We start from the raw sequence: 15,199 nt of genomic DNA, 5'->3' as shown, positions 1-15,199 counted from the left end.
TCCATCCATCCATCCATCCATCCATCCATCCATCCATCCATCCATCCATCACTTAGGGTCTCTCTACATACTTCTGGCTGTGTAGGCCAGGCTGCAAACTCACAGAAATCTATCTGCCTCCACATCCTGAAGCTCTTACTTTTTAAAGTTACTCTTGTCATAGCAATAAATAATGCATACAGAAGAATCATCTTGCTTTTAAATGTGAATCTAGCAATTCTTCTAGGAATCTATTTCAGTGATATACTGACAAAAATATGAATGGGTATGCACAGGGGTATCATTGCAATACTTTGGTGTAATAGCAAAAAGACTAGACTAACCTAAGCACCAGCAATAAGAAATTAGTTGAATATTATGCTATCACATGAGGACGGCTCAGCTGAGAAGCATCTCTATATTCTGCAGCAGAGTGAACTCCAGGACATAAGTGGGCCCCCTTACCTGTGGTTTTACTGTTGCAGTTTCAGTTATAATTGGTCAACTTTAGTCTAAAGACACTTGTAAGAAAGACTACATTATGCTGGGCATGGTGGCCCCTGCCATTAATCCCAGCATTGGAAGGGAGAGGCAGAGGCAAGCAGATCTTTGTGAGGTGAAAGCCAGTCTGGTCTACAGAGTGAGTTCCAGTTAGAGCCTGGGCTACACAGAGAGAGACCCTGTCTCAACAAACACACACACAAACACACACCAGATAGATCCGAATAACTATTGCAGCACAGTGCTATAATATTGTGTGGTTGTTCTGTTATTGCAGGTATTTATGTGTAGGGTTCAAATGAGAAATGTTCTCTATAGTCGCAGGCATTTGAGCTTAGTCCTGTGGGGGTACAGTGTGGCAAGGCTCAGGAGGTGTGGCCTTGTTGGAGGAAATACACCACTGGGGTTGGGTTTAAAGCTTAAGGCCTCACCTACTCCCAATCTACTTTTTCCCTGCTTAAAACTTGTTACTCAAGATGTGAGCTTGTAGCATCCAGTTCCTGCCATCATACTTGCTGCTGTGATTCTTCACCAGGGTGGACTGTTACCCTTTGGAACCATAAGCCGTGTAAACCCTTCCTTCTAAGTTGCCTTCATCATTGTGTTTTATCACATCAACAGAAAAATAACTAATATATCGTGTATATAATAAATAAAATACAAGCCAGGTATGGTAGTGCATGTCTTTCATCCAATCACTCGGGAGGCAGAGGCAGGCAGATCTCTATGAGTTCAAGGCCAGTCTCGTCTAAAGAGTTCCAGCATAGCACGGCTACCCAGAAAAACTGGTCTCAGAAAACAAAACAAGTTATCTATTTACAAGAGCCAGAAAAATTCAGGAAGGTAACTAAAATTTATCAGAAAGTCTTGGCAGCTAAGAAGTTTTTTAACCTTCCCTTTTTCTAAATTAAAAGTTTTAGTGTATTACAGTTTGAATCTTAAACAGTCTCCCAAGGTTCATGTACTAAGTAAAAGCGGTTGCTAGTTTAGGTACTACTGGAAGGTATAGACTTTTGAAGGGTAGGAACTAATGGAAGGAAGCTGGGTGTAAAACCAGCTCCTTCCTCCACTTCTCTTTCTTGGTGACATATTGGTAAACTGCTTTGCTCTTCTTTGTAATCCCCACCAAGACATACTGTGGCCACAGCCACAAACAATGGCAATCCACTATGAACGGAAATATGTCACAGTTATAGGATACTAACATAAGAATGCAATCAAATGAGTAAGGCAATTATCTGTAATCATTCTACCCACTACAAAAAAAATGAACAGAATCATCACTTAAAACTTTGAGAATGCTGGAAAAAAAAATCACCCATATTGGAAAGAAATACAGTAATTGTATGCATATAAAGAATCAGGAAAAAAATACCAAGGTTGAATACAGTGCCACAGAAAGTACACCAGGAAAGTATTATCCACAGAACTTTAGGATGAAACTGAATTTACCTCTGATAAAGCTGAAGAAAAGTGATTGCAGTTTTTGTGCATCAAATGGTAGGCATTGCCTTTATATTCTTTCCCCAGTTCTTCTACAATTTTTTCTATATCATCTTCTAGAAAGTCTGTACTTCCTAAAACAACAGCTTCTCTTAAAGAACAAAAAACAAAACAAAACAAAAAAAAAAAACAAAGCTGTGTGAGTTTCATTCAGGTTATTTATAATAAGCATAATTAAACACTTACTTATTTCCAGGCATACTGAAATAAATTATGGCTAACATATTCAGATCAAAGGTAAATTATCAATAATTTTAGTTTCTATTTTGCTTTATAAAACATATGTATTATTAGAGAATCAGATTCAAGTTAAAAATACCCCTCCTAAGTACTGGGGCTGATCATATTTTCACTAAGGAAAAAAAATCTTTGGCTCTTGTGCTGCAGTGAGATAAGCCATGAGACTTGACCAAATTTTAAAACAGATTATTCAAAACATCAAATAAAGTGGTGGTGCATACCTGTGATCCCAGCACTCAGGGAGACAGAGGCAGGTGGATCTCTGTGAGTTCCAGGCCAGCCTGGTCTAGAAAGCAAGTCCAGGATAGACAGGGATACACAGAGAAACCCTGTCTTGAAAAACAAAACAAACAAAACAAAACAAAACAAAAAAAATCAAATAAAAACACTTTAATATTTCCTGGAAAATGTAACAGATATTACTCAACAAAAGGCAGAATTTTAGATATAAGTTAGTTGTAAAAGACATCTAAAAATTATTTTAAAAAATAATGGAAACAAATGGAAACTTCAGAGGCACCATTATATTTTATTTTACAAATATTTTATTCAGTGCTGAATTACGAGAACTATACACTCAGAAGTATTGTAGCCCTACTCTGAATTTATCATTTGTTTTATCCTGAGCAAATTCACTACTGTAGGCCCAGAAGTTTCTTTAAAGTTTCCTGAAATGAAGGCTCCAAATATCACTTTAGATATAACAACTAAGGAATAAAAAAGTTGATTAACAAAGGGAAGGTCCAGAGACAACCACTTGCTTTCGGGTTACCAATGCCCTGATGCTATCGACAAGTTCTGACATTAATCAGTTCAGTTATTCTGAATTTACTACAAGTGTTTTTTTTTTTTTTTCATTGAGGAAATGAAGATTTTTATAGTAGTTCATAATAAAAATACTACCTTATCCACTCTCCCTCTGAAATAGGGAGACTAGGAAGGAGATCATTAGGCAAGGAGTTTCTTAAGACAGAATGTAAGCAAAACAAGACAATTATATTTGAGAAACAGAAAGAAACTTAAGAGATTCTGAATAAATGCAAGACGGTTATTTCAGACAACATTTGATTTCCCATTTTTACATAACAACTCAATTCAATTTAATTTAAAAACAAGTGTCAGCCACTAAACCAAATTTAGGACTACTTTAAATGTTTAGATTTTTAATCTACAGGATAAATTCTTTATACCTAAAAAACAAGCTCTGCTACCTACGACAGTGTAATAGAAACTACCCTCCCTACTTACTTAAATTTAAATGTTTCTCCTAGTTCAGAAGCATTTCCTGGGGAAATTTCAAATATTCCAGAAAAAGGGTAAGGATGGCCTCCATAAGCAAATTCTGAAAAGATAAAAGTAAAAAATTTAGTATACATTCCATAAAATGTATCAGAATGCTGAATCAGCTTTAATACATTACAAAGACAGTATCATCTGAATACTTTCCAGCTTAGAAAGTACTTTTTGGAAAGTCCTGTTTATGCATTACCAGTACAGAATATCTGCCTTTAAAAGGCCTGGAATGTAAACAGCTCTGGACACTCCAATGCTTGTGACTGCTCTGTATACTGCTCTGCTCTCACTGGCAGGAGAGTGAGCAGCATTCAACGGTGATCAGTCTCTGTGGCATCATACCAAGTGGCCAACAGCTCGGGACTTGGCCACTTTTTGAGCTTGCACTGCGGGACTGGAGAAACCACCTGATGACAGTGAGTCTTCCTAGTTCCTGAGGTAAGTATTGTTTTCTTTTGCTCTGCTTTGCCCCTGGGCTAGGAATAAAAACATTTTAGCACCAGGCATGGTGGTGTTTGTCTGTAATCTCAGTTTTCAGGAGGCAGGAGAATCATGAATTTTAGACCTGGATACTCCTAGTGAGTTCCAAGCAGGTCTGAACTATATGAAAATTGAGACCCTATATAAAACAAAACAAAAACATCAAACCTGAAACACAGTAAGATGCCAACTATTAAATACACAGCCACTTTCATATTCTTCACAGAAAGTCTTGTAGCTAGGAAGGCACTATCTGTACATTCTTCTAATATATGTATTTTCAGCTATATGCTCTCATCTATAACAAAAATGCAGATGGCTTCAAATCAGGAAAGAACCAAAATTTCTAGCTTCAATGGTATCTCATTTAGATATTAAGTGGTAAAGTCTTAGTAAATATTAAGAAATTCCAAATAAATGCTTAAATTAATCCTATCACTTAAGAGTTAACCAGGCATGATAGTGTATGGCTATAATCTGAGGAATAGAGAGGTAGAGGAAGAAAAATTGCTGTAAGCTTGAGGACAGTTTGGTCTACACTGTGGGTTCCACATCAGTCAGGGCTCTACATAGCAAGAATGTCTCAAAATGCTTAAATAAATGAATAGATTTGTTAAATATACAGTCTTAAGTTTTAAGACAAAAGCACAGGAAAGAACAAGGTAGATTTTCATTTAAATTTTATTTGAGTGTGTGTATATATCTAGGTGTGTATGTCACCATGTATGTGCTGATGTCCACAGAGGCCAGAAGAAAACAGATATCTTGGAGCTAGAGTCACAGTTATTAACTATAGTCTCCTCATCTCCACACCCAACAAAGCTGAACGCTGGTCCTCTGGGACACCCAAAGTAGCCTTAATCATGGAGCTCCAACGTTAACTTTTCATTTCAGATTCTGGAATTTAAAAAAAAAAAAAAGATTGAGAGGAGGGTGCTTAGCACTTAATTTTGAAATATAAACTAACTACTTTTTTTTTTTTTGTTTAAGATAAATGATTTGGTTACATACCCTAAGGTGACCTGATTAACTATTAGCTAACCCAGGTTAGCTCTGAACTCAGAATTCTCTGTTCCCTAAATGCTGAGATCATAGGTATCCACTTCTATGCCTGCCCTAAATTTTGTCTATCTGGTCTTGAGATAGGGTTTCATTATGGCCTAAAACCCACAATCCTATTTTAGCTTTCTAAGCCCTAAGATTCAAATGTGTGTGTGTGTGTGTGTGTGTGTGTGTGTGTATACACACACACACACCACCATGCCCTCCCTGCTCCTCTTTAAGATTTAGTAAAATTTTAATATAATTTTTATTATAATATGTATGTACTGAGATTGGGTTTGGCAAAACATTGTTTTTGTTTTTTTTTTTGGAGACAGTGTTTTTCTGCATATCTCCAGCTGTCCTGGAACTCATTCTGTAGAGCAGGTTGGCCCTAAATTCAGAGATCTGCCTGCCTCTGCCTCCTGAGTGCTGGGACTAAAGGTGACCACCCCCAGGCTTCAAACTTGGATTTTTATTTAAAAAATATAACTATTGTAAGGGAAATAATTATAGTAAATATAAGTATAGTAAGTAAAGTAAATATACTTAGTATAAAATACTATAAAAATAAGTATAGCAAAAAATAAAAATATGGTAAGGGAAAACACAAGTCATCTAACTATCCATCCACAAGAAACAATTACAATTTCCCTGAGTTTCCATGAACATATTTTGTTTTTAAATTATTTTATGAAGAAAGTAAAGATTGTACAGGTAATAAAGCACTGGACTGGCATGTAAAAACATCTGAGTTAAAATCTTAGTTCTGGGGCTGGAGAGATGGCTCAGAGGTTAAGAGCACCGACTGTTCTTCTAAAGGTCCTGAGTTCAATTCCCAGCAACCACATGGTGGCTCACAACCATCTATAGTGAGATCTGGTGCCCCCTTCTGGCGTGCAGGCATATATGTAACACTGTATACATAATAAATAAATAAATCTTAAAAAAAAAAGTCTTAGTTCTGTTTGTTATTAGCAATGTGAATGGTGACAGATAGAGCCCCAATTTCTTTTTATAAAAAACTGCCACATTTTCTTACCTTAGAGTATGATCATACGCTATTCAAATTTAACCATAAGAGAGTAATACAATATAGGCAAAGGCCAGAGAGGAAACCCATGGCCTATGATCCTACCTACCCACTGCAATACTCTAATTATTGAAAATTTCGGCTGAAGCTCCTCATTGTTTCTTGGGGTTAGCAAGGGAACCTGCTTCAAGTAAGAGTTTAAATGACAAATACTTATAGCCAAGACTGAATATGCTAAATTTCAGCCAGAAGTAACTAATATAAAAAAACAGATAGGGGCTAGGGACATAGACCAGAGGCACAACACCAGCTTTGCAAGTGTCAGGCCCTAGATTCAATAATCAGCACCTCCCCACCCAAAACACAAACAACAGAAACATCATATTGAAACATTTAAGTAAGTGAAGACTTTTCTGTAAATTAGTGAATGGGTAGGTATGTAGTTTACCCCTCGTAAACTAGATAATGTATTCTAGGTTACAAAGACTGCCTAGCTTATGCAAATATGCTAAAAGGTAAGCTTGTAATTCATAATGATTTACCACTATAACTCTGAGAAAAATACTTTATCCAAGATGAGATTTGCTCAGCAATGTTTTAGACTTTATTGATACTTACAGGCCTGCAAAATCAAATGTTCTACCGAAACACCCTCAGGACACTGGTATTTCAAATTTGACACTGTCTACTACTAAACAAAATGATTATTTTTGTTATACAGTTTTCAAAATGTAAAAGTTTCTTTGAAGCTCATATATATTAGAGAAAAACAATCATGGTTTAACAACTTCAGAAAGAAGGGCTTCTTTGTGTTTGGTTTTTGGAGATAGGGCTTCACTGTAGCCCTGGCTGTCCTGGAACTCACTCTTGTAGACCAGGCTGGCCTCAAACTCAGAAAGATCTTGCCTGCCTCTGCCTCCTGAGTGCTGGGATTAGAGATGTGTGCCGCCACATCTGGTTAAGAAAATTCTTAGAAGACACAGTAATTAGGAAAAAAAAAGATAAACAAATGTACCCTCTTGTGCTTTACCACAAACATTTCTTTCAAAACAAGTGTAAATAAATGTGGGAGTTTTATTATACTTTCTGCAATAACACATGTAAGTGCTTAAAAGAAAAGGGGTAAAGAAAAAGACCTAACATTGCAATTCTATATATTTAAACAGTGTGCACACATACCTCTGCCATATACTTCAATTCCAGAATGAAAAACTCCAATTCCAATAGATGAGGTGTATTCATTCATCCAGTACTAAGAAGAGAAAAAACAACTTTAGAATATCCATTCATTTACAGCTCAAGTCTACAGGATCTGAAGAGAACCCAATTCTTGCTATTTCCCTTACAATGCCGAAACTCTTTACTAAGAGTTTTCCCACATCTAACCTGGAAAGCCGTCCTGTGTCTAGATAAATGTTTCATCTTGAGTCCAGCACATTATTAAAGGCTTAGCACACAATAAATAAAATGTAAATGAAATGAAATCTAAATTTGGATAAGGTTGGCAACAAACATTGACATGAAAGTGCCATTAATGATTAAAATATACACACAGAGTCCCCAGGGCATGGTGGCACACACCTTTAAACCCAGCACTCAGAGGCAGACAGGTAGATCTCCATTCTCCTTCCCCCCCCGCCCCCCCCCCGCCCAGCTGAGGCTCGAACCCAGGGCCTTGTGCTTCCTAGGCAAGCACTCTACCGCTGAGCTAAATCCCTAACCCCTAGACAGGTGGATCTCTGTGAGTTCCAGGCCAGCCTGGTCTTTATATTGAGTTCCAGCTTAGCCAGGGCTACACAGTGAAACCCTATCTCATAAAACCAAACTAAACCAAACCAAATAAACAACAACAACAACAAAACCAAAAAGCGTCACATATGGACAGACACACATGGTTTTCTATCTATTTTCCTTCTACCCTGAACTTTTTTTTTCATACTCTAGTGAGTTCTCTGATGGTGGGTACACTATTTGTTTGTCTGTTTGTTTGAGACAGGGCTTCTCTGTATATCCTTATCTGTCTTGGACTCACTTTGTAGACCAGGCCGGCCTCAAACTCACAGAGATCAGTCTGGCGATACCTCCCCGAGTGCTGGGACCATAGGCATGTGTCACCACGCTCAGCTGACACTTTATTCTTTACAAATATTTATGGTTTGTTTTCTATTCCAATTCAGCCTAAAGTCTGAAGCTAGGAATAAGCAGTATGAAGCACAGAGGAACACTAAGGAGGTAGGAACAACCTTCCTACAATCAGCATAAAGACAAACTTCCTAGAGGAGGTAGATAGTATGAGATGGGTCTACAAGAACAAATAAGATTTCCTCAGCTATAAAGAGTAGACTGGCAGGGGAGGGAAAACGAGAAGATCTAGGAACATGAAAGGGGAAAGGAGATGTACATTAGCAGTATGGTATGAAACTATAGGGAATAACTATAAAAGGGGTTAAAAGGGTGGACCAGAAAGCCTTACCTAGGAGGAGGTAAATGAGTTAATAACACATTAAACAGACTAGTGTTATAAAGCTACTGGACTTCTCCTGGGTTAGATGACCTATGATTTGTCTGCAGTTTTTAATTATTATTTTGTGTGAGTGTAGCGTATGTGGAATATACCTGTTCGTGTGTATACATATGCATGCCAAGGTCACACATCAATACTAAGTCTCTCTTAGTTGCTTCTCTCTTGTATTTTATTTTATTCTATTGTAAGACAGGGTCTCACACTCAACCTGGAGTTTACTGATTGGCTGGATTGATTGGTCAGCAAGCTCTGGAGATCTGTTTATCTCTACCCTCTGGGCATTGGAGTCACAGACAGATATCAAGATTCCTGGCTTTTTACTTGGGTGCTGGGAATTCTATTTCAGGTCCTCAGGCTTTACCCCTTGAGCCACCATGCTAGCTAGTTTTATGTTAACTTTACACAAGCTAGAAAGGATGGAACTTCAATTAAGAAAATGCCTCAAAGCCGGGTGTGGTGGTGCATGCCTTTAATTCCAGTACTCAGGGAGGCAGAAGCAAACAGACTGATATGAATTTGAGGCCAGCCTGGTCTACTAGGTGGGTCCAGGACAGCCAAGGCTACATAGAGAAACCCTGTCTCAAAAAACCAAAACCCAAACCAAACTAAAAAACCAACAAAACAAAACAAACAAAAAAACTCAGTAAGATGGGCTGTAGGCAGGCCTGTAGAGCATTATCTTATTTAGTAATTGATGTGGGAGGGCCCAGCCCATTGAGGGTGGTACCATCCCTGGGCTGCTGGTCCTAGGGTCTATAAGAAAGCAGGCTGAGCAAGCTATGATGAACAAGCCAGCAAGCATCATGTCCCCTCCACCATGGCCTGTGTATCAGCTCCTGCCCTGTTTGAGTTTCTGTCCTGACTTTCTTCAATGATGAACTATGTGAAAGTGAAACCCAAATAAACTCTTTCCTCCCCAACTTATTTTTGGTCATAGTGTTTATCAGAGCACTAGAAACTCTGACTAGGACAAATACTGATACCAGGATAGTGGGATATTACTGTGAGCCCTGACCATGTGGTTTTGGGGAGGGTTATGGAAGGACTTTGGAACCGTGGGCTAGAAGAGCCATTGAGTGTTGAGAGCTTTAGTGGGATGTTCTGTTGGAGCTTTAAGGTAAGAACGTTGAGAGAAATGCTGAAGATGGAGGTCTGGGTTATGAAATGTCAAAGGCAAGCAAAGACTCTACAGGGCCATTTGTGTGAAGAATCTGTGTCATCTGGTCAGCTGAAGCTGAAGGACCACCTGTGTTTAACAACAGACTAGAATCACTAAAGTAAAAGCTTTGCTTTTCTGGGATAATTGATGCTGGTCAGCTGGGGCTGAGATCTTAACGGTGATTGAGACCAGCACCACTGAGGTGAAATCTTCTGAAAAGTGCTTCCAAAGAGTCAGTATACAGAAGCTGTGTTCCAGAGGCAGCCAAACTTGGTTTTGAAGGCATGAAAGGGGTCATGGAGGGCAGCTGAGGCTTGGCACTATGAGAGACCAGGCGAGTCCATTGATGCAGGTGCAGTTTCAGTGGCAGCTGAAGCCCCAGGATTGAATGGGCCATGCAGAGAAGTTGAGGTTTAGCACCATGACGAAAGCCTAGGAGAGGCTATTAGTGAAAGTGCAGCCCCACTGCAGCAGAAGACCCCAGCATTCTGGAGATTTTAGTACTATGGAATGACAACCAAGAACATCATCAGTGATGGAGTAGAGCTGGCCTGAGCCTAGAGGACAAGCTGTGTATGCTGCAGAGGATGGAGCCAAAAGGGTGGCCCAAGCCCTTTGAAATGACTGTGCTGTGGTTCTTCCCTCTTGCCGGGGCCAGCCGGGCAGAGTCGAACGGTTCTTGAGTCGGGAGTGAGGATTAATATTATTTAAATAAACACACAGCACACAGGAGACTTTTTTAAAGGTCCAGACTCGACAGCCACAGCAAAAGGCAGGCTGCTGCAGCAAGCAGTGCAAGCAGCAAGTCTCAAGTCTCTGCCTCCAGCCCTCTGTTTCCTAACATTTAGATTTCCCACATTATACTTGCTTTTTGTGAAATCTTAGGTCTGGTTCATGCTCCAGCTCTGCCCTCCCTCCTCGTGCTTTCTCCTGGAGCTCCTCCTCCTCCTCGCCCCTTCCCGTTCTCTAGCTCCTCCCCTCTTTCCTGTCCTCTGGCTCCTCCCATCGCACAACATTGTATCTAGTTGCTTATTTGTGTCCTGTTTACACAAGAGTCAGCCTTCTTCTGCAGTAACTGTCGGCCTGTTGTCTTTTTATTGTAGAGTTTCTAAAATATCTCAGAACAATGGTTTAATTTGCACAAGGAGCTAGAGGAAGAGGTGTGATCCTCACAAGCTATCCCACCTGCTGTCACAAACAAAAGGAGATGGACTTGCAAGTTCTCTGCCATTAGTAAAGGCCTCCCAAAAGCCATCTCTCTGCCGAGATTTAAATATCAAAGCAGGCCACTGGAGTCACGGCTCCGGACACCCTCTTAAAGAAATTATTATTTTGGTTTCTCTATGTAGCTCTGGTTGTCCTGTGCTCACTTTGTAGACCAGGCTGGCCTCAAAATCACAACAATCCACTTGCCTCTGCATCCCTGAGTGCTGGGATTAAAGATGTATACTACCACACCTTGCTTGAGACTGGCTATTTTTAAGGGACTAAATTTTTAAGTGTTTGAATTTTTAAAGACTGTGGGACTTTTAAATTTTGAAATACTTTATATTGTGATGGTCTTACTGAAGTGAGGTTTTGGTGATGAATAAAAAAGGAAAGGCTGCCAGGCAGCGGTGGTGCACACTTAATCTCAGCATTCCAGAGGCAAAGGCAGGCAGATCTCTGAGTTAGAGACCAGCCTGGTCTACAAGTGAGTTCCAGGACAGCCAGGGCAACACAGAGAAACCCTGACTCAAAAGGAAAACAAAAGTCTTAATAAGATCGGGCTATAGGCAAGAGCAGTTTCTTAATTAGTCATTGATGCAGGAGGGCACAGCCCATTATTGGTGGGAGCCATTCTGGGCAGATGGTCCTGGGTTCTATAAGAAAGGAGGCTGAGCAAGTCATAAAGAACAGGACAGTGAACAGAATCCTTCCATGCTTCTGCATCAGCTCTTGCCACCAGAGCCACTGGGCACTGTCCTAGCCACTATTAGCCACAAGACAAGTTTTGCTATGTAGTCCAGGCTGCCCTTGAACTCAACTAACTGCTTTAGCCCCCATCCATTCACCCAGTGCTGGGATTACAGGTTCATACCATCACATTAGTCAGGTCTTAGCCTTGGCTTTACAACCCTAACTAGAAAACATACATTCTCACATACTACTAGAAAAAGCATAAACGGACAAGTCATCCCCTCCCCCCAATTATACTTGGGAATAAAATTAAGAAATAAGAAATCTGTGGTGGTTTGAATGAGAATGCATCCTCCCCCTTGTTGGGATTACAAGAATTAGGAGGTGTGGCCTTGTTAGAAGAGGTGCATTGGGGGCAGGCTTTGAGGTTTCAGAAGACTGGTAGGATTCCCAGTGCTCTCTTTCTGTGCTTCCTAACCTGTGGATCAAGATGTGAGCTTTCAACTGCTCCAGCATGAGATGCTCTGAAACTGAAATTCCAATTAAATGCTTTCTTTTATAAGTTGCCTTGGTTATAGCATTTTATCACAGCAACAAAGAAAACTAGAACACTTCCTAATTACATATTGAAATACTACAGCCAAGGATGTGGGTTGTAGATGTGCCAGGCACTGTGTTTGATTCCTAACACTGAAAAATTAATCATAACAATACTGGATGTAGTCAGAACATTCTGAAACAGATGTTTTTATATACATATAAAGAGTTGCTATTTGACAAAGGTACTATTTAAAATCAGTAACAATGGATAAATTATTAAACTAGTAGTTTAATAATGGCTTAATAGTGGTATGGTTAATCCCAGCATTTGAGAGGCTGAGGCAGAAGGGTGCCAAATTAAAACCAGAATGAGCAGCACAGCAAAGCCCTGTTTCAAAAAAGGAAAAAGAAGAAGAAAAAGGAAAAAAAAAAAAAAAAGAGAGAGAGAGAGAAGGTAACGAGCTGGGCAGAAGACAGAGGGGAGGGCAGTGGGAGAAGGTAATGAATGAGAAGCAACAATAATGAAACATATGAAGGTATCAGGATGAAGCTCATTGCATTGTATGCTAATCTAACAAAAAAAAAAAAAAAGAAAGAAAGAAAGAAAAGAAAACTCTAATGGTGATGCACACCTTTAATCCAAGCACTTGGGAGGTAGAAGCAGGTGGATCTCTGCATTCAAAGCCAGCCTGGTCTACAGAGAGAAAGAAAGAGGAGAGAGGGAGAGAGAGAGAGAGAGAGAGAGAGAGAGTGTTCCAAGACAGCCAGGGCTACACAGAGAAACGTTATCTCAAAAAAAAAAAAAAACAAAAAAAACAACAAAAAAAAACCCAAAAAATTGTGTATACTTATATAGGTAATATCAAAAGATTAAAAAAACACGTAGGGAAAATGCAATACATATAACAAAAGTTTAATATGACATTCTGAATATCCTTCTCTACCCAAATCTACTGGATTGGTTCCTATTTTGGACAGCCAGAAGTTGGAAGGCAACAACAGGAGGGATGCAATTTACTGAATCAACATAATTTGGGAAGGAGAGGAGCACAAACACATGCAGTAAGGGACTTCACAAAACATTACCAAAAACATAGCTATCCTTACTGTCCCAGGTAAACAAAATCTCAGGACATCCAGGTATATATATACATTCCATTAAAAAAAAGAATCCCCAAAGACATGAAAGCAAAGAGAGAAATGAACTGTAGATAACCAACATGAACTAATAATTAAACAGCAAAATACTTATTATAACCTATCCTGTTTTGAATATGATCATCAATAATTTGTGTTAGGAAAAGGATGAGGGAGAATGCACATTTGTGAATCAATTTAGATATGTAACTATTCTACCTCTTAGAATCTACTCTGTAGAAATACTTGTACATACACAAAGTCATGTTTTAAAATATTGTTGTCCATAATGCCAAAAAACTTGAAATAAGAAGTATCAGTAGGGGCTGGAGAGATGGCTCGGTGGTTAAGAGCACTGTCTGCTCTTCCAAAGGTCATGAGTTCAATTCCCAGCAACCACATGGTGGCTCACAACCATCTATAATGTGAACTGATTCTGTCTTCTGGCAGGTGTAAAAGAAGTATCAGTAGAAGAACAGTGTGTGTTGAGTTAGTTTTTTGTCAACTTGACACAAGCTATAGAGTTATTTGAGAATCTCAATTGAGAAAATGCCTCCACAAAACTAGTCTGTGGAGCTCCCCCCCCCCCAATTAATAACAGAAAGGGGGAAAGCCCCCCCCCCCCCCAATTAATGACTGATATGGGAGGGTCTAGATCACTGTGGATGATGTTATACCTGGGCAGGTAGTCCTGAATTGTGTAAGAAAGTATACTGTCATGGTGGCACAGCCTTAAATCCCAGCACTCATGGAGGCAGAGGCAGAGGCAGGCAGATGGCTGTGAGTTTGAGAGTTCCAAGGCTAACCTGTCTACAAAGAGAATCCAGGACAGCCAAGGCTATACAGAGAAACCATGACTGGAAACAACCACCACCAAAAAAAAAAAAAAAAAAAGAAAAGAAAAAAAAAAAGTAGGCTGAGCAAGCCAGTAAGTAGTCTTTGCTTCAGTTCCTGCTTCCAGGTTCCTTCCTTGAACTTCTATGCTGACATCCCTCAATGAGGGACTGTGATGGAAGTGTCAGTCAAATAAACCCTTTCCTCACTAGGTTGCTTTTGGTCATGGTGTTTATCAAAGCAATAGAAAACTAAGACAAATGGTTAAAGAAACCATAAAAATCTGAATTACTAATTATCACACAATTACTAAGAAAGAGGTAATGGTTTATATAGTAAATACAGTTACAGATTGGCTATTGCTCATTTGCAAAGCTAGGAGCTTTTTGCTCCAATACATTAAATCAAAATCCAAAAAGTCATATAAAATGAAAAAAAACAACAACAACAAACCAAGTTATAGAGTATCTGTAAGTGACTGACCAACTGTAACAAAAGAAAGGGGGGGGGGGACTGAGGATGCAGCTCAGTTGATAGAGTGTAGCATGTACACAAAGCCCTGGGTTTAATTCCAAGCACCAATGGGCATGGTGGCACATGTATGTAATCCCAGCAACAGTAAGTAGAGGCAGGAGAATCACAAGTTCATGGTCATCTTTGGCTACATAATAAATTTGAGGGCACTCTGGGCTATCTGAGACCCTGTCTCAAAAATAAATAGGATCTGAAATACATCACATTGCTAGGAGTTCTGCGATGGACACAGAAAGGGCTAGGGTAGGAGTGGTATTTAGAGGGATCCTTTCACTTTTATATTCCAGGACTGTTTTTCTATGTGTCATGCATTTAACAGTTAGTAAAAGGGCTTGGCAGAGTGGCTCATGCCTTTAATTCTAGCACTCTGGAGGCAGAGACAGGTAGATCTCTGTGAGTTCAAGGCCAGGCTGGTATACAAAGTGAGTTCCTGGGCAGCCAGGGCTGTTGGACAGGAAAGCCCTGTCTCAAACACAGGGGAAAAACTAGAAAAGAGTTCTAA

The 15,199-nt window shown here is 39.5% G+C and overlaps 1 protein-coding gene across 1 annotated transcript in view; it reads right to left on the bottom strand.

The window, feature by feature from the left end:
- Desi2 (desumoylating isopeptidase 2) overlaps positions 1-15,199 on the bottom strand; it is a 50,596-nt gene that overhangs the window by 7,938 nt on the left and 27,459 nt on the right. The window contains exons 2-4 of the mRNA XM_055608750.1: positions 7,250-7,322; positions 3,472-3,565; positions 1,933-2,074 (exon numbers count right to left, since the gene is read on the bottom strand). Coding sequence (XP_055464725.1) covers positions 1,933-2,074; positions 3,472-3,565; positions 7,250-7,322 — 309 coding nt within the window. The remainder of the gene's footprint in view (positions 1-1,932; positions 2,075-3,471; positions 3,566-7,249; positions 7,323-15,199) is intronic.

Source organism: Psammomys obesus, unplaced genomic scaffold, assembly GCF_907164565.1.
Source record: "Psammomys obesus unplaced genomic scaffold, mPsaObe1.curated_primary_1811, whole genome shotgun sequence".
NCBI lineage: Eukaryota > Metazoa > Chordata > Mammalia > Rodentia > Muridae > Psammomys > Psammomys obesus.
The sequence above is the reverse complement of the archived record's forward strand: the minus strand, read 5'-3'. Positions and strand labels throughout refer to the sequence as shown.